Below are 26,327 nucleotides of genomic sequence, written 5' to 3'. Positions count from 1 at the left end.
ATCAAACTGCCTTGGTCTTTGGCTTTTTCAGTTTGGGGAGTTGTTTAAGGTATACCTCTTCACACAGGCCCCTGGGTCCTCATGCTGTTGTTGAAAGGAGGCCGCTGGGATATCTGATCTTATCAATCACTATACTGCTTTGCCAGTGAGTATTATCTCACTGCAGCTACACTGATGTGCTGTTTTGGAGGATTTAAGCAGCTTTGGTTCTTTTATTAGTTTTAATTGTTTTATATTTTATTTCGTCTTTTGTAAACTGCTTTGCCATTATTAAAGAAACATTGTTATCTAAATGAATTAATAATAAGGGGGGAAATGCAAGGGACCTCTCCACATGCAATCAGAAACCCTGCCTACTCAAAAGGTTCCCAAGCACACACAGGTTCCATCACAGGTTATGCATGTATGGAATGGGGGATAACAATCCCACATTGCCCTCTGAGGGCATTTTGTGTAATTTTGTGCACTGCAACACCGAGATGGGGCAAAACTGGGCTGTTACAAAACCAAGCACACCAACCGAGCCTCAATGAAACACAAAGAGGTTTATTTGACTAGCTGGTTTTGCTTCTGAATAAATTATACAGCTAGAGGCCAGCAGAGAGATTAGCCACTTCAAGGCAATTTGTTTTCGCAAAGTTATAATTTGCTTGTGCAAAAGTAAAACAAGGTAAAGCAGTTCCAGGACGGAGGGTGGGGTGCTGCTGGTAGAGGAATCCAATCGCTCTTTTCACTATCTTTAGTAAATTACTTTCTCTGCTCTTTCAAAATATATTGAAATGTGCCCAATAATTTATACTATCACAACATTAAACAACCCTTAAACTCAAAGAAAGTAAACCATAAATATAACATGTAATCTATTTCATCATATCCATAGGTATGCAGCTGTGAATGTGTAAGTGAGAATTTATTTTTAACCAAACTAAAAACAACAGCTATGGAGCGTCTTATTTGGCGTGACAGAGTCTGCAGAACTAATTTTCTAGAGCGTCAATTAGAACAGAGTAAGATCCAAATGCAGAGCGATCCCTGAAAGCAAACACTAGGCACATTCCAGCTGTGGAAAAACTACAGTATAAGGTAAGTCCTTCAAGCTGCTGATGCTATCATGTAGCTTGTTGTCCCCTCCTGCTTTCATACAACATATTCAAGTGCTAGCTTCCCCTACCCACCCAGTGTGGTGCAGCAGACAGAGTGCTAAACTTGGGCCCAGGAGACCTGGTTCAGATTCCCCAAATAGCTATAAAGCCAAACAAACACGCATTCTAGGTGTTCTTTCACTAGAGTGAGCAGGATACAAAAGGCAAAACGTTATATTAATCTGCCATGCCACAAGATAAGCAAGCCAATCAGCTTCAGCTACATTTCTTAAGTTGACTATGGCAAAACAGCTTCATGTTGCTCTCATTTGCGTGTTACGCTAAGTCAAACCATGGTTTAGCACAAATGAGCAAATGCTGGACTCCTTTGCTGCTGCACTAAGCAAAACCACAGCTTGGCTTAGCACGTCGTTTTAACCCAGAGTAGCAGTTCTGCTCTATGCAGACAAATCATGAGCTGAAACCAAGACTTGCCTTTGGTTTACGGCTCATAGTTTCTCCAGGGAGGGCTAGACCGGGAGCTTGAGTCTGGACAACATGCTAAGGCAAACCACAGTTTACCACAGCAGCACAATGACTGGACTGGAGCAAAGCACCATCTCCTCTCCGGAGGCTTACACATCTGCACTAAGCTTAGCGCCATGTGAGAACCAGATTAATAAACTATTATTCTGTAATAGAGCTTGGTATGCACTTTTGTGACTGGTTTCTTATCATACTTATTTCTAACTTCCTACTGCACTATTTGATAGAAAGTTTTAAGAGCACTGCCTACTGTGAACGGAGACAGGTTTTTACACAGGAAAGTGGTTACCTGGTGGAGAAGAACCTCTCTGCTGTTTTCCGACTGATCCAGTTTCCTCCGGGACTGCTCCAAATCTTGTTCAAGCTTATTCGGATTAGAAAGAGTGACAAAAAAATCATTCCACTGCTAGTAATGTCATGAATTATTTAGCTACAATATTTAATATACCCAGAAGTCTGCTGAACGCTCATTTCCTATGCAACACTTTGCTAAGCTCGCCAAATGCCTATTATCCCAATGGTTCCTTAGATCAAACGATCTGTTTACAAATACATGCATTTCTTCCTCTCCTAAAAACTACGTTATGTAACTGAGTTGCACGTGTTATCTCCCTCATACTCTAGATGGGCTCCCCTTTCAAGGTAGCAAAACAGAGCACTTTGAAAGGTTGTTTGACTCATAATAACCAGAAATCCCAGATTGAGAAGGAAAAAAAGTAAAAACCCAAAGGCACATTAAAAAAAGAATTTCAAGCCAGAATGAAGAATGGGTATTGCAGATGTCTGTGATTAACTCAAAACTGAACGCAAGTTCTTGAAAGAACAACAAATACCCTCTTAGTTATAGTTATATTAGCCCTTGAAAGGGTTAGGAAAGTGAAGCTGCTGCGAAATGCAGCAGCCAGAATAATTTCTGGTACTTGGCTTTCCTGACCACACCACTCGGTTTGAGTCCAGGCCTAACTCAAAATCCTAGTTATTACATATAAAGCTCCAAACATCCTAGGACCAGGATATTTCAAGGACCTTCTCCTCCTGTGTTAACTTGCATGACAGTAGCAGTTGGCAGCATAACAGGGGCAGTGTGGTCCTGCTTCCCAATGCTGAGTGGGGTTGCCTTCTACCGAGAGGGGAAAGGGGTGGGGAGCTTGGTGCAGTGCAGGCGTGATGCAACAAATCTGGTTCCTATTTATTTATCTAAGGTATTTCTATAATGCTTACTATTTTGAATTCCTAAGCAGTGTGAATCAAATGTGTTTTATGCACACACACGAACACAGAATAAGAAAGGCCATCATACAAACAGAAAACTACCTTATAAGGCCTGCTAAAATAGAGACGTCTTAGTCAAGTGCCTGAAATTAAGCAGGGAGGGGACCTGATTATTCTCAGCCAAAAGGGAGGGCCACAGGATTGGGTCCCCAATGCTGAATGCAAGGCCTCTGGAAGTTATGAGCCAGTTACCCTGCCAAGTTCCACACAAGTTCGGAACTGGGAAGCCAGATGAACAATGCCACCCAGCGTGCACCACTGCGCCACCAGCTACTGCTGCCTAATAATAATTCAAAGAATAATAATTCAGAAGAAAGGTATGTTTGGCAAGGACCCAATAGAGGATCTTTTAAGTGATGGCTCCCCAGTTGTGAAAATCCCTCTGAAGGGAGGTTAGTTCAGCAGGTGATGAAGGCATTTTTATTTCACCAAGCTTTTGCCGCATTTTAATTCTTGCTTTTTTGTTGCATTTGTTTTATTGGTTTCTTCTCCTACCCCCTAGTTTTAATAGCAGTGAGTGTTTTAACTGTTGTTAAGGGCCAAATTTATCTGCATGGGCCTCAATGACGCCTTCCTGTTTTTACAGGCTTAATTATTCTTGATGTAGGTCACCTTGGAAGGAGCAGTACAATCTGGGAATGTGCCACTGAAAAGAAGCTGGACATCTTACCATGAAAGGCAGAGAGTTTGATGCTGATACCTGCTATTATATGTTAAAGCAAACATACAGTGGTACCTCAGGTTACATACGCTTCAGGTTACAGACTCCGCTAACCCAGAAATAGTGCTTCAGGTTAAGAACTTTGCTTCAGGATGAGAACAGAAATTGTGCTCTGGCGGCGTAGCGGCAGCAGGAGGCCCCATTAGCTAAAATGGTGCTTCAGGTTAAGAACAGTTTCAGGTTAAGTACGGACCTCTGGAAGGAATTAAGTACTTAACCAGAGGTACCACTGTACTTCATATTTTTAAAGCATGGGTGCAAAAGTCACTGCATCAATTGCAACATGAAGATACTACACCATGAACATTTTTTTAAAAAACCAACAACTTACTTTGTTTTTTTCACCCTCCATTTTCAGTACTTTATTCTTCAAGACAGTTTCCACTTCATTAGCTTTAGCATCTTGTTGTTTTAAAGCCTTGAAGGAAGAAAATGGGAATTTGTTTCCTTTTTGCAAAACCATCAAAGCCTTAATTTATAAAATATGCTGACATTTGTATTATTTACACATGCACAAACACAGCAGAACACACTGGTGTGTGAGATTATATCGTGCAAAGCTATAAATAGATGTATCGAATGCATAGTGTCCACAAGTAAGCTTGTTACCTTGCAATCCATTAGCTTCCATACCCCAATAAGCAAGCTGAGCCTCAGCCTGCCTCAACTCTCCCTTCAAGACACAGGATGTTTAACCCTTTCCCAAGCTGGATGTATGTTCAAAATCATAAACTCCCACACCTATTTTAACTCTCAAAAGATATATAAGATCCCCTATCTTTTACCTCTTGGGGAGAAAAACAGTGGGGTGTGTGGAAAAATTTTCAGTATACAGATAGCTAGGATGGAAAGGGTTAAACAGCCCTCTTCTGCCACTCAGTCGGAAGTCACCCATCAGGTGGCACTGTGGTCTAAGCCAACGAGCCTCTTTGACTTGCCGATCAGAAGGTCGGCCGCGTGTGGTTTAAATCCTTCCGGTGGGTTGAGCTCCCATTCCTCTGTTCCAGCTCCTGCCAACCAAGCAGTTCGAAAGCACACCAGTGCAAGTAGATAAATAGGTACTGCTGCGGCGGGAAGGTAAACGGCATCTCCGTGCGCTCTAGCACTTGTCATGGTGTCCCGTTGTGCCAGAAGCGGTTTAGTCATGCTGGCCACATAACCCAGAAATCTGTCTGCGGACAAACGCCGGCTCCCTTGGCCTGAAGCGAGATGAGTGCCAAACCCCATAGCCGCCTTTAACTGGACTTAACCGTCCAGGGGTTCTTTACCTTTACCGTTACCTTATCTGACAAAAGCATTGCACTTCCACTTGATATGTCTACCCAGCATTGCTGGAAGTGATAAGTAATGGGGCCATCAGGCAGGAGGCAGGCTGTATAAAGGTAAAGGTAAAGGTACCCCTGCCCGTACGGGCCAGTCTTGCCAGACTCTGGGGTTGTGCGCCCATCTCACTCAAGAGGCCGGGGGCCAGCGCTATCCGGAGACACTTCCGGGTCACGTGGCCAGCGTGACATCGCTGCTCTGGTGAGCCAGAGCCGCACACAGAAACGCCGTTTACCTTCCCGCTAGAAAGCGGTCCCTATTTATCTACTTGCACCCGGGGGTGCTTTCGAACTGCTAGGTTGGCAGGCGCTGGGACCAAGCAATGGGAGCGCACCCCGCCGCGGGGATTCGAACCGCCGACCTTTCGATCAGCAAGTCCTAGGCGCTGAGGCTTTTACCCACAGCGCCACCCGCATCCCGGCAGGCTGTATAGTTGCAGACAAATCTAGGAAGTCCCCTTGTCAGCATGGCTATGTGTACAACAGGGTAGGGCAATCTCATTGGCTCCAGCCCAAGAAGCCCAACTTAAGCCTATCGGAAGGACATTTCAGAATATTTAACCAATAACTGAGCTCCTTGCATGATTCTTAAGCAGCACAGATGAGCACCAAAATGTAGTAGAATAAAGGGTTCGAAGTAACCCAGGTTTAACTAGAATTAAACAGTTTAAAACAGTTTAAAACTTAGAGAAGTTTAGGCCCTCCAAGTACTATCACTAGGTAGAGAAGACAATTCTGGCAATGTAGGCAAATAATCTGTACCTGGTCTAAGGCAGTTTCCTGGTGCATTTACCTCACAAAGGAATGTATGCAGCTTGGAGACGCCTTGCATACTGGCTCCACAATGTCAGCTATACTAGCACAGAAAAACTAGAAGCAATAAGTAACCGCGAAAGATTTCGCTAACACAGAATAGGAATTAGGCATCTTATCATTAAGACATCTTAACTCAGTCTTGGAAATCAATATGCCAACCTCAGCTTATCAAAGCAGCACTGAAGGATATTTAGGCCATTAAGCAGCAATAACATGAAATAAAAAAGCAATCTCTCACCCCACTGGTATTTCAAATAAGCCATTCCATTTTATTTTCCAGGTACAGTAAAAATAAATAGTCCATAACTGTATTGGTTTTACGAAAAGCAGGTATATGACTAAACAGCACATACACACACACGAAAGGAAATTTTCAGAACCAAGGAAAATGCAGAGTCTCTCACATACCATGCCTGCAGGTAAATCAAACCTATTTTGCCTAGACTGCTCTGCCAATAGCATACTTGCATCAGTTACTTGTGACCTAACAGAAATAAAGAACTGACTTCAGACTATGGTTGAAGATCCTAGCTCGTTCCCAACTTAATAATCAAAGGTTTTGAGTTTGGATTTAACAGGAAACAATCATTGATTGGATTTCCTGGGTTAATTGCAGTGTGCGGAGAAGGGAGGAAAACAATGGAAACCGCCTTATATCGAGTCAGACCCCTGGTCCATCTAGCTCTCTCCAAGTTTTCACACGGGAAACCATTCCCAATCCTGCCTGGAGATATTGGGGATTGAACCAAAGACTTTTTGCCTGCAAAGCAGATTCTCCACCACTGAACTATGAGAGCTGGCAGTAGCATATGTCGGAGTCTGCAGGCACAAAGCTGGCACAGGTCCCAGAGATCTAACCCAAGAGCTGCATGTCCAAACCAGGCCACTGCCTTTGTTGTTGTTTAGCCGTTTAGTCGTGTCCAGCTCTTCGTGACCCCATGGACCAGAGTACGTCAGGCACTCCTGTCTTCCACTGCCTCCTGCAGTTTGGTCAAATTCATGCTGGTAGCTTCGAGAACACTATCCAACCATCTCGTCCTCTGTCGTCCCCTTCTCCTTGTGCCCTCCATCTTTCCCAACATCAGGGTCTTTTCCAAGGAGTCTTCTCTTCTCATGAGGTGGCCAAAGTATTGGAGCCTCAGCTTCATGATCTGTCGTTCCAGTGAGCACTCAAGGCTGATTTCCTTCAGAATTGATAGCTTTGATCTTCTTGCAGTCCATGGGACTCTCAAGAGTCTCCTCCAGCACCATAATTCAAAATCATCAATTCTTCGGCGATCAGCCTTCTTTATGGTCCAGCTCTCACTTCCATACATCACTACTGGGAAAACCATAGCTTTAACTATACGGACCTTTGTTGGCAAGGTGATGTCTCTGCTTTTTAAGATGCTGTCTAGGTTTATCATTGCTTTTCTCCCAAGAAGCAGGCGTCTTTTAATTTCGTGGCTGCTGTCACCATCTGCAGTGATCATGGAGCCCTAGAAAGTAAAATCTCTCACTGCCTCCATTTCTTCCCCTTCTATTTGCCAGGAGGTGATGGGACCAGTGGCCATGATCTTCGTTTTTTTGAAGTTGAGCTTCAAACCATATTTTGCGCTCTCCTCTTTCACCCTCATTAAAAGGTTCTTTAATTCCTCCTCACTTTCTGCCATCCATGTTGTGTCATCTGCATATCTGAGGTTGTTGATATTTCTTCCAGCAATCTTAATTCCGACTAGGGGCCACTGCCTAGCCTTGCCTATTCAGAAGTTCCCAAAGCTGAATAACCAAGGGAGCATGCTGCCAGCCTCCTACTGGACCAAGGGGGTGTTCCAAAGACCCACACAACTGGTTCTGCATGATCAGAAGGAGGGGCTTTGGATTTGTGTTTCTCAAAACAGCAGACACCCGCCATACACAGCAAGCTGCTTTTGAAACCAAAGAGACTTTCAAAAGCAGTCTGTGATAGAAAACCCTACCAGGCGTGCTCAAGCTTGTGGGAATGCCTAAAGTGGCGCTTTGGATCCCAGCCCATATTTACCAAGGAGGGGAATCAGCCCATTGTTCAGGTTTCTATTTAATTTCTTAAATGTGATCATCTGGATAGAGGAAAACAGTCCTTTATGATTACCCTAAGTGTTGTAAAGAGCATAACACTTAAAACTTATTTATAAAAAAAACCACACACCCAATGTTAATGACAGACACTTTCCCCCAAAGAGCCAACTATCTAAGTAAACTACGATAATGCTGTGGAGTGACAAATCGAGTTCAGATAAGAGCTACAGCAATTACAAAGTCAGTGTCATATGGTGTCAAGAGCAATTGTGTTTGCTGCTATATTTCTCTAATTAAAAGTTATGGAAGAATAAATAAGAAGGTGCGTACTACAGGCACAGTAATTGTTAAATAGGGTTATCCTCAAGACATGCATGTAATAAGAAGCTTTTCTTCTCCTAAGCCTGGGAAATTGCAGACCCATCAGCCAAACATGAATCACAAGTAAATTGATGGATGGTGCTATTAAAGCCAGAGATGCCAAATATACAGAAGAAGGAGAAAGAGAATCCTTCCCAAGGAAGAATAAGCACCATTTCTGCGGCAGGAAGACTCGCCTGACCAACCTTCTTCAGGAGTGTCAAACAGGCAGATAAGTGCAATTTAGCTGTTATTCAAAACGTGGACTCTCAAAAACACTTCTGACAGCATCAAAGGTCCATGAGAAGGAAGATCCTTTTACAGAGGACCAAGCAGCAGCATTCTGTCAAGCTATAGCAGAAGGAAAGGTGGGGCTGCAGGACCATTGCATCAGCTTGCCTGGAGGACCAGCCCCATTTAGCTCCTTCCTCCATCAACTGCCACCTGGCAGAGGGAGAGGGGGAAAGCAGGACCACTCCATCAGCCCTGCTGAGATCAGCTCTTCTTGACTCCTCCTTCCCTCCATTCCAGCTGATCAATATAAGAACTGACAATCTAAGGAAGCAACCCTGAGATTGTAAATTTCTGGGCAGGGACTGTCTTGTTTCCATTGATCTTATGTAAGTTCCTGCAGGGGGTAGGGGTGGGCTTACTTAAAACATTTAAGTTGTGCAGGCCAGTTAGGAGCATCCTCAGAAACACCACCATCCCTGGGCCCGGTTGGCAAGTTTTTCCAATGATCTGCCCAGCCAGCACAACTCTTCTCCTTGATAAAAATCACTCAGCACTGACAAGAGGCAAAAAGCCAGGTGTCTACAGGCCCCACTGCTTACCACCTGACAAGTTCATGGAAGGGAAAGGGTATTTCCATGGCCCAGGAGACACTGAGAGGGAACAGATGCTATGCAGACCAGCACCAGAAGCATCCTCTTCTCCTCCACCACTGGAGGAGCTCAAGGCTCCTGCTGCATTAAGAAGGGTTGTGACACGTCCAGGGCTAGGCAGGGCCAGAAATGATGGCTATGGGCACTGAACATATTCATCATCCATTTGTCTAGCACTACATTATCACACTTTAATCCATCTCTGGATTATATTTGTGTAGTGCATCCCTTTGTGGGTGGGATCTTTTTAATGCATTTCTCTTGGTTTTAACGTGTCTATGTGGGGCTTATTGTCTATTTGTTTGGTTGGGTTTGGGTTACCCTAGGCAAGATAAAGTGACTGACAAATTAAAGGAATGAATAAATAAATACAATGTCTGAAGCACAGCCCATTTTGGCCCTTGGGACCAGCTGTAGGGGACTGAGGACTTCTCTCCAATGAGACTAGAAGAGCAATGCAAGAAGATCTGAAGAATGGACAGTGGGACAAGCCAGTTACAGTCCTGAACTGGGGAATGCCTCTTAGATTAGGGGTGGTGAACAGGGGTCCCTTCAGCTATTGCCAAACTGCAATTTGCATTGTTGCTAACCATTGGGCCATGCTGGCTGGTGCTGAAGTCCATCAACATTTGGAGGGCAACAGATTCACCACTACTGTCTTAGGGGATGCAGACAGTGTGTTGTGGGAAGGTGATCTTCAGCTCACTCTTTATTTTCACCATAGCTACTGTTGGCCAATCAGGGAACAAGTTGGGGACAAAATGCTGGACTAGTTAGACCCTTTGCCTGAGCGCAGAATACACAGTTCCTCATTATGTTCACTTCCTCAAGAAATGACCCCAACACCCAGGAGCTCAGTTGCTCCCCCCTCCACACACCTCCCCTAACGCCTCTCTTTAGGCATTAGTTCAAGAAAAACATAAAAACGTCAAAAGTCCAAATCACAAAATTGGGGGGTGGGAAGAGAAATTGGAAAGCATTTTAGAGTGCCCTTACAACAATTAGCACTCCAGAATGCAACACACATAAAGAAATTATACGTTTAACTGCAGGCCGGACTGTAGGGGGTATAAATAAAATGCGCACCTCTATGCCATCACTACTAAAAAGAGAAAAGAAATTCAGCACATTCCAACAAGGTTTGAAACTGTGAAATGGGATTTGCTCAGCCCCCTTGCTCTTCACGGATGGCAAAACACTGGCTCCTAGTGGCCACAGAGATTCTGCAGGCTTTTTTTTTTCTCAAAATGCATTGGCGTCGTAAAGATTTGAAAGCAACTGAAAAGATAAACTCTGAGAAGCAAATTTAATCCCATGTAAATCAATTCAAATGGCAGGAAATCAATTCTTACCCTAAATACATACATGCGTTGACTAGCTGTTAGTTAGTTAGTTAGTTAGTTAGTTAGTTAGTTAGTTAGTTGGCTTCTGTCTGTCGCAAGAGACAATGGAGTGCGCCTCTGAGGGTGAAGTCAAACCGCTGTGTTAGCATAACCAAAGTTACCCCCCTGGAGCGAAAGCCAGGCAAACCATTCTTTATTATACAGTGGCATCCCTTGGCTTTGAGTGCTGGTCAAATTTCTTTTATTCGATCAAAGCCTCATGATAAGCACAGTTCAGGGAAAGTGGTAAGAACATAACGCAAGCCCTGGTTCATCAGCTCTGCAACCTTCCAACAGAGGCAAATGACAGCCAGGAGTATGAAGCTGGGCCAGGGGGCTACAGTGGTTGGCAGTGGACCCCTGCTATTGTTCTTTTTTAAAAAAATGCATACAGAGGTTTGGAAACAACAGCATAGGCAACTCCCAAGTTACATGGAGGTTACATTCCAAGGCATCACGTTCATCAGTGAAATTGCATATAATTGAAACACGATTGGCAAAGCCTGAAAACACCAGAATCGCTCCCTCCAAACCTCCTTGCTCAAACTCAATAACTCTCCACATGCCTCAGAAGTCGGTGCAAGGGCTCCTGGGATTGCATTTACAAAGGCTCATGGGATAGCCAGACATTGTTTTCACATTTTCTTTTTTGCCCTCTCTGGGTTCACATCTGCCATTTTTAAAGTCACTTTGGGGTTCGGTGCAATGCGCACTTGCGCGGTTGCAAATCAATTGGCTATTGCCGGTACCAAATGATGCACATAGCTCCTGAAAAAGTGACAAACATCTGGAAAAAATAAATAAATTGCTAGCCCATTTGAGAATTTACTGTGCAGAAATTTACTGTGCACCTTCATTTTCTCTCCACTCTAATGGATCACAACCTTTTACCACCATTCCGTGAAATTTAAAGACAGAGAATTCAAAAGTCTTTGACCCAAGAAGAGCACATGAATCTTTACCCAAATTAAAATGTATGCTACTTTCTCTCTTTTTCTTCTTTAATGTGACCTCCGAAAGGAGAGTCACTCTTTCAGAACAGAAAGTGTCAATCTAAATTAATCCTCACCGGCTTATACTGCACTGTATAATCTGCAATTGCCTTTTTTTTAAAAAGCACATAGGTCACCACATGTATTAAGGCAACCAAATATGAAATTAAACTTTTCATAGACTCTGTGAGACACCAGAGTAAAGTCAGTCAGAGATGACTATCCAAATAATCGCCCAAGCACTTAAATTAAATCTAAAATTACAAAGTACGCATTTTATCTCCCCGAGGTTTGCAAGTGTTAGTTAGGGTGGAGTAATTTCTCTACCACTCTTGCAGGCATTTCACACACTCTTTTCTAAGAGAGGGCCAAAAGGGCCTTAATTTGCCTTTTCAAAAAGCGAACAATAGCTCAGTTTGTCTCCACAGCACAAACTCTTGTACTCTGCCAGATGCATTTTGCTTCAAGCAAAGCTGATTATACAGCACGAGGAAACCGGCTATTCATTACATCATATTTAGGCTTCAAGAGAGCAGTATTCACAAGGTGGTTGTTAACAGCGTTTTTTAACAGTTTAAATCTTAGGTGTAACTGAAGATGTTTAAAAAGAAACACAAAAAACCCCCAAAGCCTGCTCAGAACCAAAAAAACGCTTTAAATACTCGCTGCCTCAGGGAAGAGAACCCCTTTCATGTATGGCTGTCTGACAGTTCGCTTGATGCACAACAAAATGCATCTGCAAAAATGGCAGTCATTCCTTGAAATAATTAGCTCAAACTAGACAAGGAGCAAGGACCAGATAGATATGCAGTTCTGTACGTATTTAAAAAAAAACTCGACTGCTTTGCATACCTCCTGCAGATGCAGAGACATGTGTCCCAGCTGATCCTGACGTCTTTCCACAAGCTGCCTTTCCGAGCGGATTTCTCGTTCTATCTCCTGAAGCCTCCTCTCCACCTGTTCCGACACCTTCAGTGAAAAAGGCGGGTTGGGGAGAAGGGAAATTCTTCCGTTAGCATGGTATTGAAAGTTTAAAAAAAAAAAAAAAAATACTGCTCGTTTTTCTAGCAAAGTAAATGCAAAGGCCTAAATACAATTGTGAAGTCCTCCGTTTGTTAGCAATGAAATGCCTATCTGTCTTGTGGTAAAGATGAGGAAAAACAAGAGGGGGGAGGGCACAGGGACAAGGCCGGGGCAAGGGGCAAGGGACAAGGGGAAAGCTACACTCAGGTCGTCTGTGCCCTCCAACACCACCTCCCTTCACCTGCCCCACGGGAAGGACAAAGAACGCAAAGCAAGGAAGCAAAGACAACTACCGGACCGGCTCCAGTTGGACTGTCTCCACCTCCTCAGGCCTTGCACTCCATGCCATTTATTTGTCTTAGTCTTTTAAAAATGTAATCTGCCTCAGGTACGTTGGCAGAAAGATGCTACCATATATACTCGAATATAAGCCGACCCGAATATAAGCCGAGGAATCTAATTTTACCACAAAAAAACTGGGAAAACTTATTGACTCAAGTATAAACCGGTTCACCACACCACAAACCTGGTGGTGGAGGCAGTGGCGGACGAAGAACGAGCAGCCTGAAAGGGCTGCTTTCGGGCTGCTCGTTCCTCCTCCTCCGCCACTGACAGCGGCAAAGGCGGAGGAGGAAGGAGCAGCCCTAAAGGACCCTCACTCGAGTATAAGCCAAGGGGGGTTTTTTCAGCATAAAAATGTGCTGAAAAAATCGGCTTATACTCGAGTATATACGGTATATAAATGCAGCAAACAAATTTGGGCTGCCTTGGAGACTGAGTCTCATTGTAGGTTTGATTCACATGGGACCCCGGCCGAAGGCAGCATTTTCTTTGGAGTCTGTGACACAATGGGTCAGTGCGTCTGGCTGTTAACCAGAAGGTTTGTGGTTCAAGCCCACCCAGGGATGGTTATGGGCAGGATTCATGCATTGCAAGGGGCTGGGCTAGATGACCCCTCAGGGTCCCTTCCAATTTTACATTTCTATGATTCTATAAGTCTTTCTCTCCCTTGCCTAATTTCAGGGCCTTGCCCAGGGTGTTTGGGTGGAGCTGCTTAATTCACTTGGGGGCGTATCCTGAGCCCTGAAGAACTTAAAAAGCATTGCAATCAATCTGCATCTGCTAAAACCCGAAGTCTCTTCGGTAACAGACTGGGTTCTTTTGACCCGTTGACCACTGCCACATGTGAGCTTTCCTCCTTGTTACCATGTACTGCTTTGCATGCGAGTGGCGCTGTGGGTTAAACCACAGAGCCTTGGACTTGCCGATCAGAAGGTCGGCGGTTCAAATCCCCACAACAGGGTGAGCTCCCGTTGCTTGGTCCCAGCTCCTGCCAACCTAGCAGTTCGAAAGCACGTCAAAGTGCAAGTAGATAAATAGGTACGGCTCCAGCGGGAAGGTAAACGGCGTTTCCGTGCGCTGCTCTGGTTCGCCAGAAGCGGCTTAGTCATGCTGGCCACATGACCCGGAAGCTGTATGCCGGCTCCCTCGGCCAATAAAGCGAGATGAGCGTTGCAACCCCAGAGTCGGTCACAACTGGACCTAATGGTCAGGGGTCCCTTTACCTTTACCTTACAAGGTTAATAATAATAATAAATTTTATTTATACCCCACCCTCCCCGGGCTCAGGGCGGCTAACACCAGTAAAATTACAGTAAAAACATAATGCGGGGGGGACAATTTAAAATACAGGTTAAAATGCAATTTAAAATGCAGCCTCATTTTAAAAGTAGCCCATAGATCAAAACCATAAGGGGAGGGAAACATAAGGGTCAGACTGAATCCAAACAAAAGGCCAGGTGGAACAGCTCTGTCTTGCAGGCCCTGTGGAAAGATGTCAAGTCCTGCAGGGCCCTAGTCTCTTGTGACAGAGCGTTCCACCAAGTCGGGGCCAGTACTGAAAAGGCCCTGGCCCTAGTTGAGACCAATCTAACCACCTTGCGACTTGGGGCCTCCAAAATATTTGAACACAAAGGCAGGAAAAGAAAGCTTCAGAGGAACAGGCCATTATCATGTCTGTGTGTGGCATGTCTGCACCCACACGGTACATGTGCAGCATTTGGGTGAAGAGAATCTCAACTTTCTTCTTCTTAAAAGGAAAAAAAAGCAGGAGGAACATTTGATTACAGCCTTGAGAATATAACCTGGAGAAGCCTCAGAAGCCAGAGCTGGAATGAGCTGGAAATCTGGTCACCAGTGAGGCTCCACTGCCCTGCATAGCTATTTCTCACAACTCAATAAAGCAAATCTAATTATGACAAATAAAATATGCAGAACTTGTCTTGTCTTAGAATCCAGCAATATACTTCTTACAATTTTTTATCTTGTGGAGCTTAATGGGACCCCAAGTGGTCTCCCATTCAGATCCTGACCTGATTATTTACAACAAGGTTGCAGAGCCATGGGCCTTCAAACAAAATGTGTGTGAGTGTGTGTGTGTTGACAAATCCTTGGTCAAGTATGATCACACTGCCACCCTAATAGAGCAAAGAGAGATTCATAGGCGGAAGCAGGTTTCACAAGCCTGCAGGTATGCCAGGTGCAAATGTGCATCTGGATGACAAGACTCACATTTGGACCACATTAGAATGGCAGGATGAGTCTTTTGATATGGATGGAAATGTGCAACCCCATCTAGGGTCACTGGTTGTACACATGTGGAACTGGATCAGAGACAACTTACCATAATGTGAAAATTAGATTTTTGTGAAACCACACTGAAATTCCATATACCACTGCCAGGATTTTTGTTGTTGTAACTTTGCTAAATGACAAATCAAGAACTGAACTAGAATAGCCTCTGGCCTTAAAATAATAAAAAATATGACTGAATGAATCAGTAACTGCAGTAATATGATCAGAAGAATTATTTGCTGTAATTATTTCTTTGCTTTACAGGGAAAGAAAACAGGAAAATAATACTTCCCTAGATTGCGGTTTTCATTCTTTCCTTTCCTCATCTATTTGCAGACACTGCCCTCTAGCAGTGAGCAGGGAGTTGAACATTCTATGCAAACATGGGACTTATTATAGCTTTATGGTAGTTATTGCTTTTTATTGCAGTTTCCATGCTGAAGAGCTGTATTCATGGCGTCATAGTACATTTTGCAGCAACATTTATCCATATGATTTGCAAACAATAAATGTTAAGTCATATATGGAGTTGGCACTACAATCATAACCAACGTCCACAATTATGAAGGTTAGATGTAGTATAGGTTGTGGGTTTCCTTCCAAAATGTCTGCACTTACTGAAACTATGCTATAGTTTCCACCGTCTTTAAACTGCTTCTTTACCATTTATACTTGGTTGGAATTGCCGCAACAAAAAGGTCAGCCCTAAATTCATAATTTAACCGAACACACCAATGTCATCTCCTTGGCTTGAGTCTCAAAGTGCCCTTTCGCTCGCCAAAAACATCACCTACTCATAGAAGAACAGTTTACAACCTGGAAGAAGGAGGATGCGCGAGGAATGACCCCCAAATTCAGCAAAGTCCTTGCCAATGCTCAGACTCTTATGCAAGACTTTGCACAAGCCCTTTTTCAAAGAGCAACTAGAGTTTATATGCTGCACACCCTGTATCTTCCTTGTTCACCTTGCTAATCACGTTATAATGCAATTCCTAGTTTAAACGCATGCAAATGGGAGACTTTTTTTTACAGTGCAGCATCACAGAGCTGACGAAATAGCAGTAATGCTTTTCCCCCTTCTGCTCACGGTTCTTCAGAACCGAACCCCTGTTTTTAAAAACACCTAAGATTGTTATACATATATATAGTCCTTTATTTCATTGGCATTCTGTGTTCTTTGCAAAAGCAATCTGAGCTACACTGTTGAGGAAAGTACTCTCCTTGCTTTCTCTTTTAGGGAAAGACATTTAAAAAGTATCAAGAATGGATGATTAATCCATGATTACTGAAGGTTAATTCCCGATTTATTGGAGCTAAATTACTTTTCAAACAACATTAGATGGAAGGTTTTCAAGCAACGCTCCAAAAGAAACCAATCATTACAAGTACTTAAAAAACAGCACGCTAGAGTCAAGGGCAGTTAAAAGTCTAAGCAGCTGTAGCCATGGAACAGAACTTGAGAGAACTGAAATTGCAATCCACAGTATGCAATCAACAGGAACTTCAGTCAAAAGAATAAAAATACGTAAACTTCCAACATAGGAATTCCAAGGATGAAACATCAAATAAGGAGGGGGCAGAGGTTGTATTCTAGAAGTGTCGGGGAGACAGTTGCCCCAACTCACAACCAGCCCCTTACGCAGGCAATGGCTGCATACAAGGCTAGAGCACAACTACACATGTCGGACATGAGACAGGTGTTTTCAGGCTTGTGCTGCTCTAGCAAATGCAATCCAACAATAGACGGAATTTTGCTTCTGCAGAACACACGGCAGTAGAATCAGAAAACCCACTTGAGAATGCGCCACTGCATCCATTTGCAAGCCAAGGGTTCCTCATTTGTATTTAGGTCACAGGTCCTTACAGTTTGTCCAGCTCTGTTCACAAAGCTCCCTCGAGTTTCAAGAACAGCTTGTTGAGCAGCACAAGTGGATGCTGCTGGAGGTGAGGAGAGTGTCAAGAGTCCTGCTGCACACACATGAAAGGGCTGGAGGGAGGGGGAGCCCAACCAGAGGGAAAGACACAGGTTAGCCACCCCTGCTCCATGGCCTGCCCTTTGTCAATAGAGGATCAGGTCTATAAATCTCTGAAATTCCACGCTTTACTGAGACCAGCACAAGATCAGAAGATGGTGGCACATTTGTCAGTTGCCTGCGCTGCACACCTATGGGTTTCGCTCACAGCGAAAGGGGTCTTCACGCTGCTTCTTGATGCTTTGCTCCAGAGTCCCAGTCTCCCTTTGTAAAACCTTGAGGTCTTTCAAGCTCAAGAGGGGCCTGGAGCCTAAATCTCAGGTAGACTTCACAGTCCAAAAGTCATCTGGGAAGAGTATAAGGAAACTTGGACAAAGGACTATACAAAGACACATCAGAAGCCAAGACTGGCTGCTGAGGCCAAAACAGTCCTCATGGCCATTCCCAAATTCTCACCGTTAAACTATTCAGCCACAGCAGCCAAAGCGGATTCCCAGAAAGAAGCCAAAAGGCAAAGGCATGCCATGTTCTGCAAAGTGCTGGTGAGAGTCAACTCTCTCAAATGCCTTCATCCCCAACCCAAACAAGCAATACTTGTGACTGTCTGGGGAAGGGATCTCGCCCCCACCCCCTTCCCCAACCCATCAGCACTGTTTCAATGACAACTATTAAACTGGTGCTGCTCGTGTGCATTTAAGCACCTGTGGGAACCATCCCTGGCACCAGGATGGGCTGTGGAGATGCCAATTCTCCAGCTAATGCTGTAGAAATTTCCAAAGCTGCTATGTACCCATCAGCGCACCTGCACAAAAGGGAATACACGCATAGTTTCTGGGAAAGCTCAATTCATAATATGGGGGCACGTTGCTGGATCATGCACAAGCCTTCGATTTATAATTTCATTAATTGTTCGAACTACCACTTTCTACTAAGTTGGTTTCATAAATTTTATTAACTGGCAGATGCCCCCATCGCTCATTCCACTTGTCAGCTCATCCACCAACCCCTTTGCCAACTGCCCTTCCCCCACACCTAGCCAAACCCCCTTCCCTTTACACACCAACCTCCTCATCTGTCCCTTCACAACTTGCTTGTTTGCAATGAAAAATAAACTGAGACCTTTTTTCTGCATTCCTTGCTGCTCCTTTAAAACCTAATGAAACATGAAAATTCCTCAGCACTAGAAGTTAAACGGGAAAAATATTAATTATGGCTGCACTAATTCTGTCTCAAAAAGGATATTCTAAAATTCTGTCCCCTAACAATAGAATTCTGATTTTTTCAACATCCAAGTTGGAAAGGTATTCTTGTAACGTAATTTTGCTTAAATAATATCCCTAGTTGTGTGACTGGACTCACTTAGAAAAAGTTATTGTTGATGCAAAATGCTTTCTTAACATATGATCCAATAACTGCTGCTTTGTCTAAGCTTATGTATGTCACCAAACAACTTTATCAATTTCATCTTTGTTACTGTGAGCATTTGTTAAATATAGCACTACGTCATCTGCAAAAAAAATAAAAATCCATACCTGCTCTCTGCTAAAACAAAATAGTTACAGTGTTTGTGTAAGTTGATTGCAGAAGTTTTATTAATTATCGCAAAATTCAAGGCTGGGAATGGGCATCCTTCCTAGTTTCCTTAGACAAATAAACGGATTTGAAATTCAAGTGCAAATAATGTTGCTCTTGGATTACTACAGATAATACTAATCTACTACTGTTTTAATTCAATGCAATTTAATTCAAGGCACTTTAATTCAATGCAGATATCTCATATGTGGGGAGAGCAGAGATCAAAGAACTAAAATAGGGCTAATGACTGCAAATCCTCAGATGCCAGAGTTTTCCCAACAAAATGCTCAGGTTTTTGTACAGGGAAACATATCGCAAACCCTTCAAAGCCACCCATGTTTCAGGGTGATATATATGCATGGTAAAATTCAAATGAGTTTTCAGGATTTGTATCAACATAGTTGGAAGCAGCGCTAACAGCTGTTCTCCCCCCTTTAGGTTTACAAAGTAATCTTAACAAATCACACATTCTATATATTTCCAACATCCTTACTGTCCTTTTCATGCATCTGATAAAGAAATGTGTAAGTGTCACAGGCTCTTAGCAGCATAATCAACAAGCCCACACGCCCCTGGAGAGCAGCCATTTTAATAGACATGGCAACAAAAGATACAGAAATCCACTGCAGGACATCTGCTTGGCTTGCAGAAGGTCCCAGGTTCAATCCCCAGCTAAAGCTAAGAATGTTCCCTACCCAAAAACACTGTTAGTCATTGCAGACAATACAGAGATACACGGACAAGTGGTCATAGACTCACTATAAAACAGCTTCCTATTTTCCTAATTATAAAAATAAATTGCATTCATCTTTAACAGCACACAAACCGTAAACGATAAAGAAAAAAGAAAAACAAGCCTTATGAAGAACGGTTGAAGGAGTTGGGGATGTTTAGCCTGGAAAAGAGGAGACTGAGAGGAGATATGACAGTCATCTTCAAATATCTCAAGGGAAGAGGGAGCCAGCTTGTTTATTCCTGCTCTGGAGGGTAGGATTCGAGGCAATGGCTTCCGGTTACAAGAAAGATTCCAACTAAGAAGAACTTTGTGGCAGTAAGAGCTGTTCAGCAGTGGAACGGACTCCCTCAGGCGGTGGTGGCCTCTCCTGCATTGAAGCTTTTGAAGGAGAGGTTGGGTGGCCATCTGTAATGGATACTTTAGTTGAGATTCCATCAATAAAAACACGAGAAGTAACCGGATGTGTTCTTAAATAAATAAGGTACACTATTCATTGTATCAAATTGTAAATTTCAACAGAAGTAACTCATAAAGTTCAAAAAACGAACAAAGCAGAAGACCCAGTGGATCAGACCATTCTCTAGTCAGTTCATGCATAAGGTCCATCCATGTAATGGTGTCTATTCCACCTGTCTGTTCATAAAGTCCAAACAATCCACATGAAAGGTTGTTACAGTTCCACAAAATCCTTTCACAGAGTCTAGACAAGGATTTCCGGAATATTGGCCTTGTTTCGCTATCCTGGGCTTCATCAGTAGTTAAAGCATATATGTGATATTACAACACAGTGGATCTTACAACATAGTAGCAGCTACTACAGTGATACCTCGGGTTAAGTACTTAATTCGTTCCGGAGGTCTGTACTTAACCTGAAACTGTTCTTAACCTGAAGCACCACTTTAGCTAATGGGGCCTCCCACTGACGCTGCGCCGCCAGCATACAATTTCTGTTCTCATCCTGAAGCAAAGTTCTTAACCTGAAGCACTATTTCTGGGTTAGCGGAGTGTGTAACTTGAAGCAAACGTAACCCGAGGTACCACTGTACTGTGAAAGGATTTGACTAGAACTGACTAGAGAATGATCTGATCCACTGGGTCTTCTGCTTTGTTCGTTTGTTGAACTTTATGAGTTACTTCTGTTGAAATTTACAATTTGATACAATGACTAGTATACCTTATTTATTTAAGAACACAGCTGGTTATGTCTCAAGTGTTTACTGATGATGCTTTATGTGACCATAGGTTTATTTGTTGTTGTTTTGTTAGTTGAGATTCCTACATTGCAGGGGGTTGGACTAGATGACCCTCGGGATCCCTTCCAACTCTACATTTCTATGATTCTGTGAAATGGGACCTGCAAGAAAATGTTGGCATGTAGACTGACCCTGTTTGGGATTTCAGCCACCTAGGCCCTCTTTCTGGACAGTCCATTCTCCCCTCCACTGTTTTTTGCTCTCCCCACCCCCGCTTCCCAACAAACACTGTAGCCTGCAGCCTGTAGTCGCTAAGCATGTTTCATTCTCACTGGGCTCTTTTCAGTCCTCCCTCTGCTTAGTTTCTTTCCACAAAAATAAAGGTTTTTATGCACTTCTGCAAAGCCTGAGGGCTGCCCCCCCCCCCCCCCGCCCTGCACAAGCTTGCCTATTGCTTCCCCCGCTCTGCATGGATCCTCTGGCATGCGTAGACAAAATCGGCCAACTTCATCAAGAATAATTAATCACTGTAACGTAACAAGTACAAACAAACAAACAGAGCTGTGTGCCACAAAATTGTTCTTTGTTCTTTTTGCCTTGGCAGCTCCAGATCAGTTTTAATTACTATGTTGACAGTACTTGCCTGCATGCTAACATCATACTGCATTGTACTGTAAATTTGTAGAAATAATGAAGACTTCCAGTTGGCACAAGTGTCCCTCATCTCAGCACTTTCCGAAACTTCCTGAATTTCTTCTTCGGAAATGGAATAAGCCTTCTGTTAGAAATTATTGCAAATGATATTTAAAAAAAAAAATATCTATGGAAGGCAAGAGGCTGGGTTTGGGTGCAGAGACGTTTATTTTTAAAAGATACACAGAAGTTGCCTGATACAGAATGAGACCATTTGGTCCATCTGTCTCTGTCTCTTACCCACAGATGCCTCTCCCAGCCCTAACTGAAGATGCCAGGGACTGAAGCTTAGGAAATTTTGTATGCAAAGGATGTGCTCTACCAGTAAGAGGGCCAGCCAGATGCCTCAGAAAGAAACTCATAAGATAGACATGGGCACAGCACTCACCCACTTCTGATCCCCACCAAGCAGCATTCAGAGGCCTACTACCTCCAATAGCAGACGTCCATAAGGCTGAGGCCTGCTCAGTTAAAGACTTTTTTTGTTTTAAAAAACCAACAACTACTGCCTCACCTGTATCACACGCAAACACACATTTTCACAGCTCCCTTTGACTTATGTAACTCTTTTATTATTATTTGCAAAGCCAACAGGGAATGATAACATTGTGAGGCTTTGATGTCAGTATTTAATTTTACACACAGCGGTTCCCCCATTACACAAGTAATAATCTGAAGACATGTCACTCCATGATGTTTTCTCATTTGCAGATTGTGCTGCAATGCGGGGGGTTAAGTTTAACCCTGAGGCTTACCATGGGTTGTCTTTCAATGCAACTCTCAAAAACTCAGCCTTTCCGACTGAGATTTGTTTTGATTTTAGGGCTTCTGAGCAATGAAAAGCAAGCTTTTAAATGTCTTCTTTTTTTTAGATTGCATTTTGATTATCTTTATTCCATAGATCCACATAATTTTAAAAAGCGCATACTGATATCACAGCGGAAATGGTCTATGGGCCAGAATGGGTGGCCATTACTATTTGGGTTAAATAAATGAATTAGGGTTGCAGTTATGGGTTGTTTTTATAGCCTTTCGGTCACATCTGATGTCAGGAGTAAGTCACATGAGCTGGAAAATATTAATTTTGAGATTTTATTTTTGGACAATAGTCCAGAGAAGCCAAAATATAGCCTGTCTTCTGTTTAACACACTAAAGTTTTCATCATATAGCCCACTGTCTGACACTGATCAGCAATTGAGGTAACATTCCATATAAAGTGGTACCTCGGTTTACAAAAAGTCCCGTTTACGAACTATTTGGTTTACAAACTCCGCCAAACTGGAAGTAGTGTTCCGGTTTGCAAACTTTACTTCGGTCTACGAATGGAAGCCGAACGGTGGAAGGGCACCTCTGTTGTGAACAGTGGAAGGGCACCGGCAGTGGGAGGCATCATTAGGGAAAGAACACCTTGGTTTAAGAACAGATTTGGTTTAAGAACGGACTTCAGGAACGGATTAAGTTCGTAAACCAAGATACCACTGTATAAAATACTCTTACCTCACCCCACTTAATCTGTGAACTTATGTCCTTCCAGATCTTTACAAAAGGGTAGAGGTATCACCTTGAAGGATTAAATTAGGTACTGTCTTTGTTTACAGCCTATGACTGTGGTAAAATTTCTAGACATGATTGCTGTCAGTAATAAGTCATTTCCTCTGGGGAAAAAAGCACCTTCAGCATTTAAAGATAAACAGGCAAAAACATGTAATACTCAAGTGTGAGCAACAAACTGAGTAAAACAATTTGACAGATGCAACGGATTCTATGTGCAATAAAAAGCCAAGGGGATGAAAATGAAAGAGTGCTTTGATTCCATGACAACACTTTTTATTAAGTTGGTATGTTGTTGTCAAAACTTCTTCCACAAATCCTCAAGAATAGGGAAAGCTGAAATATGTTTTCCCAAATATTTTAGCTAAGGATAAAAGTTGTCATCGCTATCTTCTTCAAGGACAAATCCACAGCCGTCCTTGTTAGTTTGGTTGTCGCAATGTTGCATGTTACATATCGCTGCCCATGTCAAACCATTCTTTACCGAGGTACATTTGAGCACTGCGTAAGACTGCTTATAACCAGCAGGAGTGTTGTATAGTGGGTCACCACAAATAAATATATCCAAGACTTATTGTTGGGTAGGAGGCTGGGGTTTAAGCCTCCATTGGCTGCGTGCTCTCCTGTCAGGAGGGAATAGGATTGCGCAGCCAAGGCGGCAGGATTTAATCCCCGCTCATCCGCTGTCTCTCCTCCTGTGAGCCCTTTGCAAGCAAGGAGCATCCATCGGGGCATTGTTTAATACAGCTACAGTAAAACATGTCATTTGTCCCTCGGGGGGGAAAGTCCATTCTGTTGAATTTGAGCGGCTGATCAGAAGAAGTTGAAAGACTTAAGGCCGTCAGGGACATTAGAAAGCGCTCCCGCTCTCATGCTAATAGTGCCAGTGCTATTGCTGAAAACATGGGCCTCTGAGCAAGAGGGCATTGCATCAAGAAAGAAAGCAACAAACTAAACAGGAGAGGAGGAGTCCATCATTCAAAACATAGGAAGCTGCTTTACATGGAGTCAAACCATTGTGTCCACCTAGCTCAATGTTATCTACACTGCCTGGCAGGAGCTCTCAGGAGTTTCAGACAGGGGACACTCCCTGTGGGTGCCAGGGACTGAACCCGGAACCTTCTGCAGATGCCCTGCTAGTGAGCTACGGTCCTCCCAACTATACTAATACAGTGGTACCTCAGGTTAAGTACTTAATTCGTTCTGGAGGTCCATACTTAACCTAAAACTGTTCTTAAACTGAAGCACCACTTTAGCTAATGGGGCCTCCTGCTGCCACCGCACCACCGCTGCACAATTTCTGTTCTCATCCTGATGCAAAGTTCTTAACCCGAAGCAGTATTTCTGGGTTAGCAGAGTCTGTAACCTGAAGCGTATGTAACCTGAAGCGTATGTAACCTGAGGTACCACTGTATCCTCTCATGAGTTTATAGCTGTAGGGCTGGGTGGTCCTTTTGGTGGGGTATTTGCCACTGCTCCTTCTTTTCCAATGCCTGCTACTTTCTGTATTTCTCTGCCCATCCTCCAACCCACCAACCCCCAGCCTTGCTCCCACCATTGCAGAGGGCTGGACTAGATGACCCTTGGGTCCCTTCCAACTCTGCAGTTCTATGATTCTATTTCTTCCTTCTTTCCTCAAGACCTAGGAACACCCAAAATTTTCCTACCTCCTCCACACCGGCTTGCAAACTGCAAGAGCCTCTTATTGTGGGGTTTTTATTGTAGGGGTGCATTTATCACACGACATCTCTGGTACAGTGGTGCCCCGCAAGACGAATGCCTCGCAAGACGGAAAACCCGCTAGACGAAAGGGTTTTCCGTCACGGAGGCGCTTCGCAAAACGAAGTTCCCTATGGGCTTGCTTCGCAAGACGAAAACGTCTTGCGAGTCTCGCCATTCCCCCCCCCCCCGCTTTTTCCCCCTTTTTCAAAGCGGCTAAGCTGTTAATAGCCTTTTAACAGCTTAGCCGCTAAGCCCGCTAAGCCGCTAATAGTGCTAAATCGCTAATAGCGCTAATCCGCTTAGCCGCTAATGGGATTGCTTCGCAAGACGAAAAAACCGCTAGAAGAAAAGAATCGCAGAACGGATTCTTTTCGTCTTGCGAGGCACCACTGTACTAGTATTTAGCAGTAGAGGCAAAGTCTCTTGTGTCCTTATGTGTCTATATGCTGTTTTCCCATTCTTGTCTTATGGAGAGCTGGTGTAATCCAATGGATAAGAGGATGAGCTGTGAATCAGGAAGCCCCTGGCTTGAATCTCTTTTTTGCCATATACCCACTAGCTGGCTTTAGGCAAGCCAATTCCCTCTCAGGCTCAACACCACCCCACTGCTATATGCAATATGGGGGGGTAAGGATACTGACTTGACTTACAACAACATCGTAAGGTAAGGTTTGCAATGCACGAGAAGCCCTTGAAACACTGGAAAGGGTTATCCCAACGTGAAGGGCTGCTACTATTAACCACTTTCTTCAACAGTCCATGAGCCAAGCACCAGTTGTGCAGGAGATTAATGTTTTGACTGACCCAGTTTAGACAATCCAAACTTGACAGTCTTGATATTATATACAGAAGAGAAGAGGGCAAGCAAGTTAACAAGCTCAGACTTTGTCTGGCTCTAGGGGTGCTTTAACATGCCATCGTTTGCAATATGGTTTACAAACTGCACAGAGCATTGCAAAGCAGCCCTACAAGAAGCCACCTCCATCCCGCCCCACAACAAAATGCCAATTTTTCAAGGCACTCACCGCATCCTGTCTTTGGGATTCGTTCAGTTTGTCAGACAAGTCTTCCAACATCCTTTTTGTTTCTGCATCAGTTCTTCTTGCAAAAGGAAGCATGAAAACAAAACGAAAACCATTTCTAAATATATTGTGCGAATGATTCTTTTAACATTACTGTTAAAGTGTCGTTACTTCAGGACACAGCCCTTCTGGCTAGAAGAAACTCTCACATAGCAAATTTCCAGTAGAGCAACACAACTAAGTTATAAACAAAGAAACGGGGCACGGCTTTATTCAGTACTACTAGCCATGAACTTATTTTCCAGCAAACAAAAGGCAGTTACTTTTTTTTAAAGTCAACTAAACAATGCAGAACTAAATTTATTAATGTTATGCAGACACCATTACCCTTAATAGGGGAAGTCTATTTGCTAGGGGGGAGCAGGGCGGGGCACACAGGTGAGCCAACAAGCCTGATGTTCTCATATCAGACATCATGCTTGAATAGAAGCCGATGAACATAGAGCCAAGGGTGCATAATTCTGATCTGCAAAATCTGATCTGCAGTTCCGAGGTTTCCTGCCATCTAGACTGAGCCTAGTTTGAATGTGACATCCAACACGGGGACATGAGGCATGTTGGCAAATCCCACTCCCCACACTGTGCCTATAAAACATAACATCTGCATAACACCTGTCACTATAGCATATGCACCCCCCCCTAAACAAACAGATTTCTGTTCTATTTTGTTGTCTGTTGAGGTTTTTTAGATTACCACTTTTTGTGTAGAGAAAGGAGAAACTCACAGCTG

General features: G+C 43.5%; 1 protein-coding gene across 6 annotated transcripts in view; it reads right to left on the bottom strand.

Moving 5' to 3' along the window:
- Positions 1-26,327, bottom strand: part of CEP128 (centrosomal protein 128) — a 190,556-nt gene that overhangs the window by 154,685 nt on the left and 9,544 nt on the right. For 5 of the 6 annotated variants that reach the window (XM_077925062.1, XM_028718307.2, XM_028718298.2 and 2 more), the window contains exons 7-10: positions 25,541-25,616; positions 12,267-12,383; positions 3,953-4,039; positions 1,918-1,992 (exon numbers count right to left, since the gene is read on the bottom strand). In XM_077925062.1, the coding sequence (XP_077781188.1) occupies positions 1,918-1,992; positions 3,953-4,039; positions 12,267-12,383; positions 25,541-25,616 (355 nt within the window). The remainder of the gene's footprint in view (positions 1-1,917; positions 1,993-3,952; positions 4,040-12,266; positions 12,384-25,540; positions 25,617-26,327) is intronic. The other variant, XM_028718289.2, reaches the window with a different exon arrangement.

Source organism: Podarcis muralis, chromosome 1 (genome assembly GCF_964188315.1).
Source record: "Podarcis muralis chromosome 1, rPodMur119.hap1.1, whole genome shotgun sequence".
Classification (NCBI taxonomy): Eukaryota; Metazoa; Chordata; class Lepidosauria; order Squamata; family Lacertidae; genus Podarcis; species Podarcis muralis.
The sequence above is the reverse complement of the archived record's forward strand: the minus strand, read 5'-3'. Positions and strand labels throughout refer to the sequence as shown.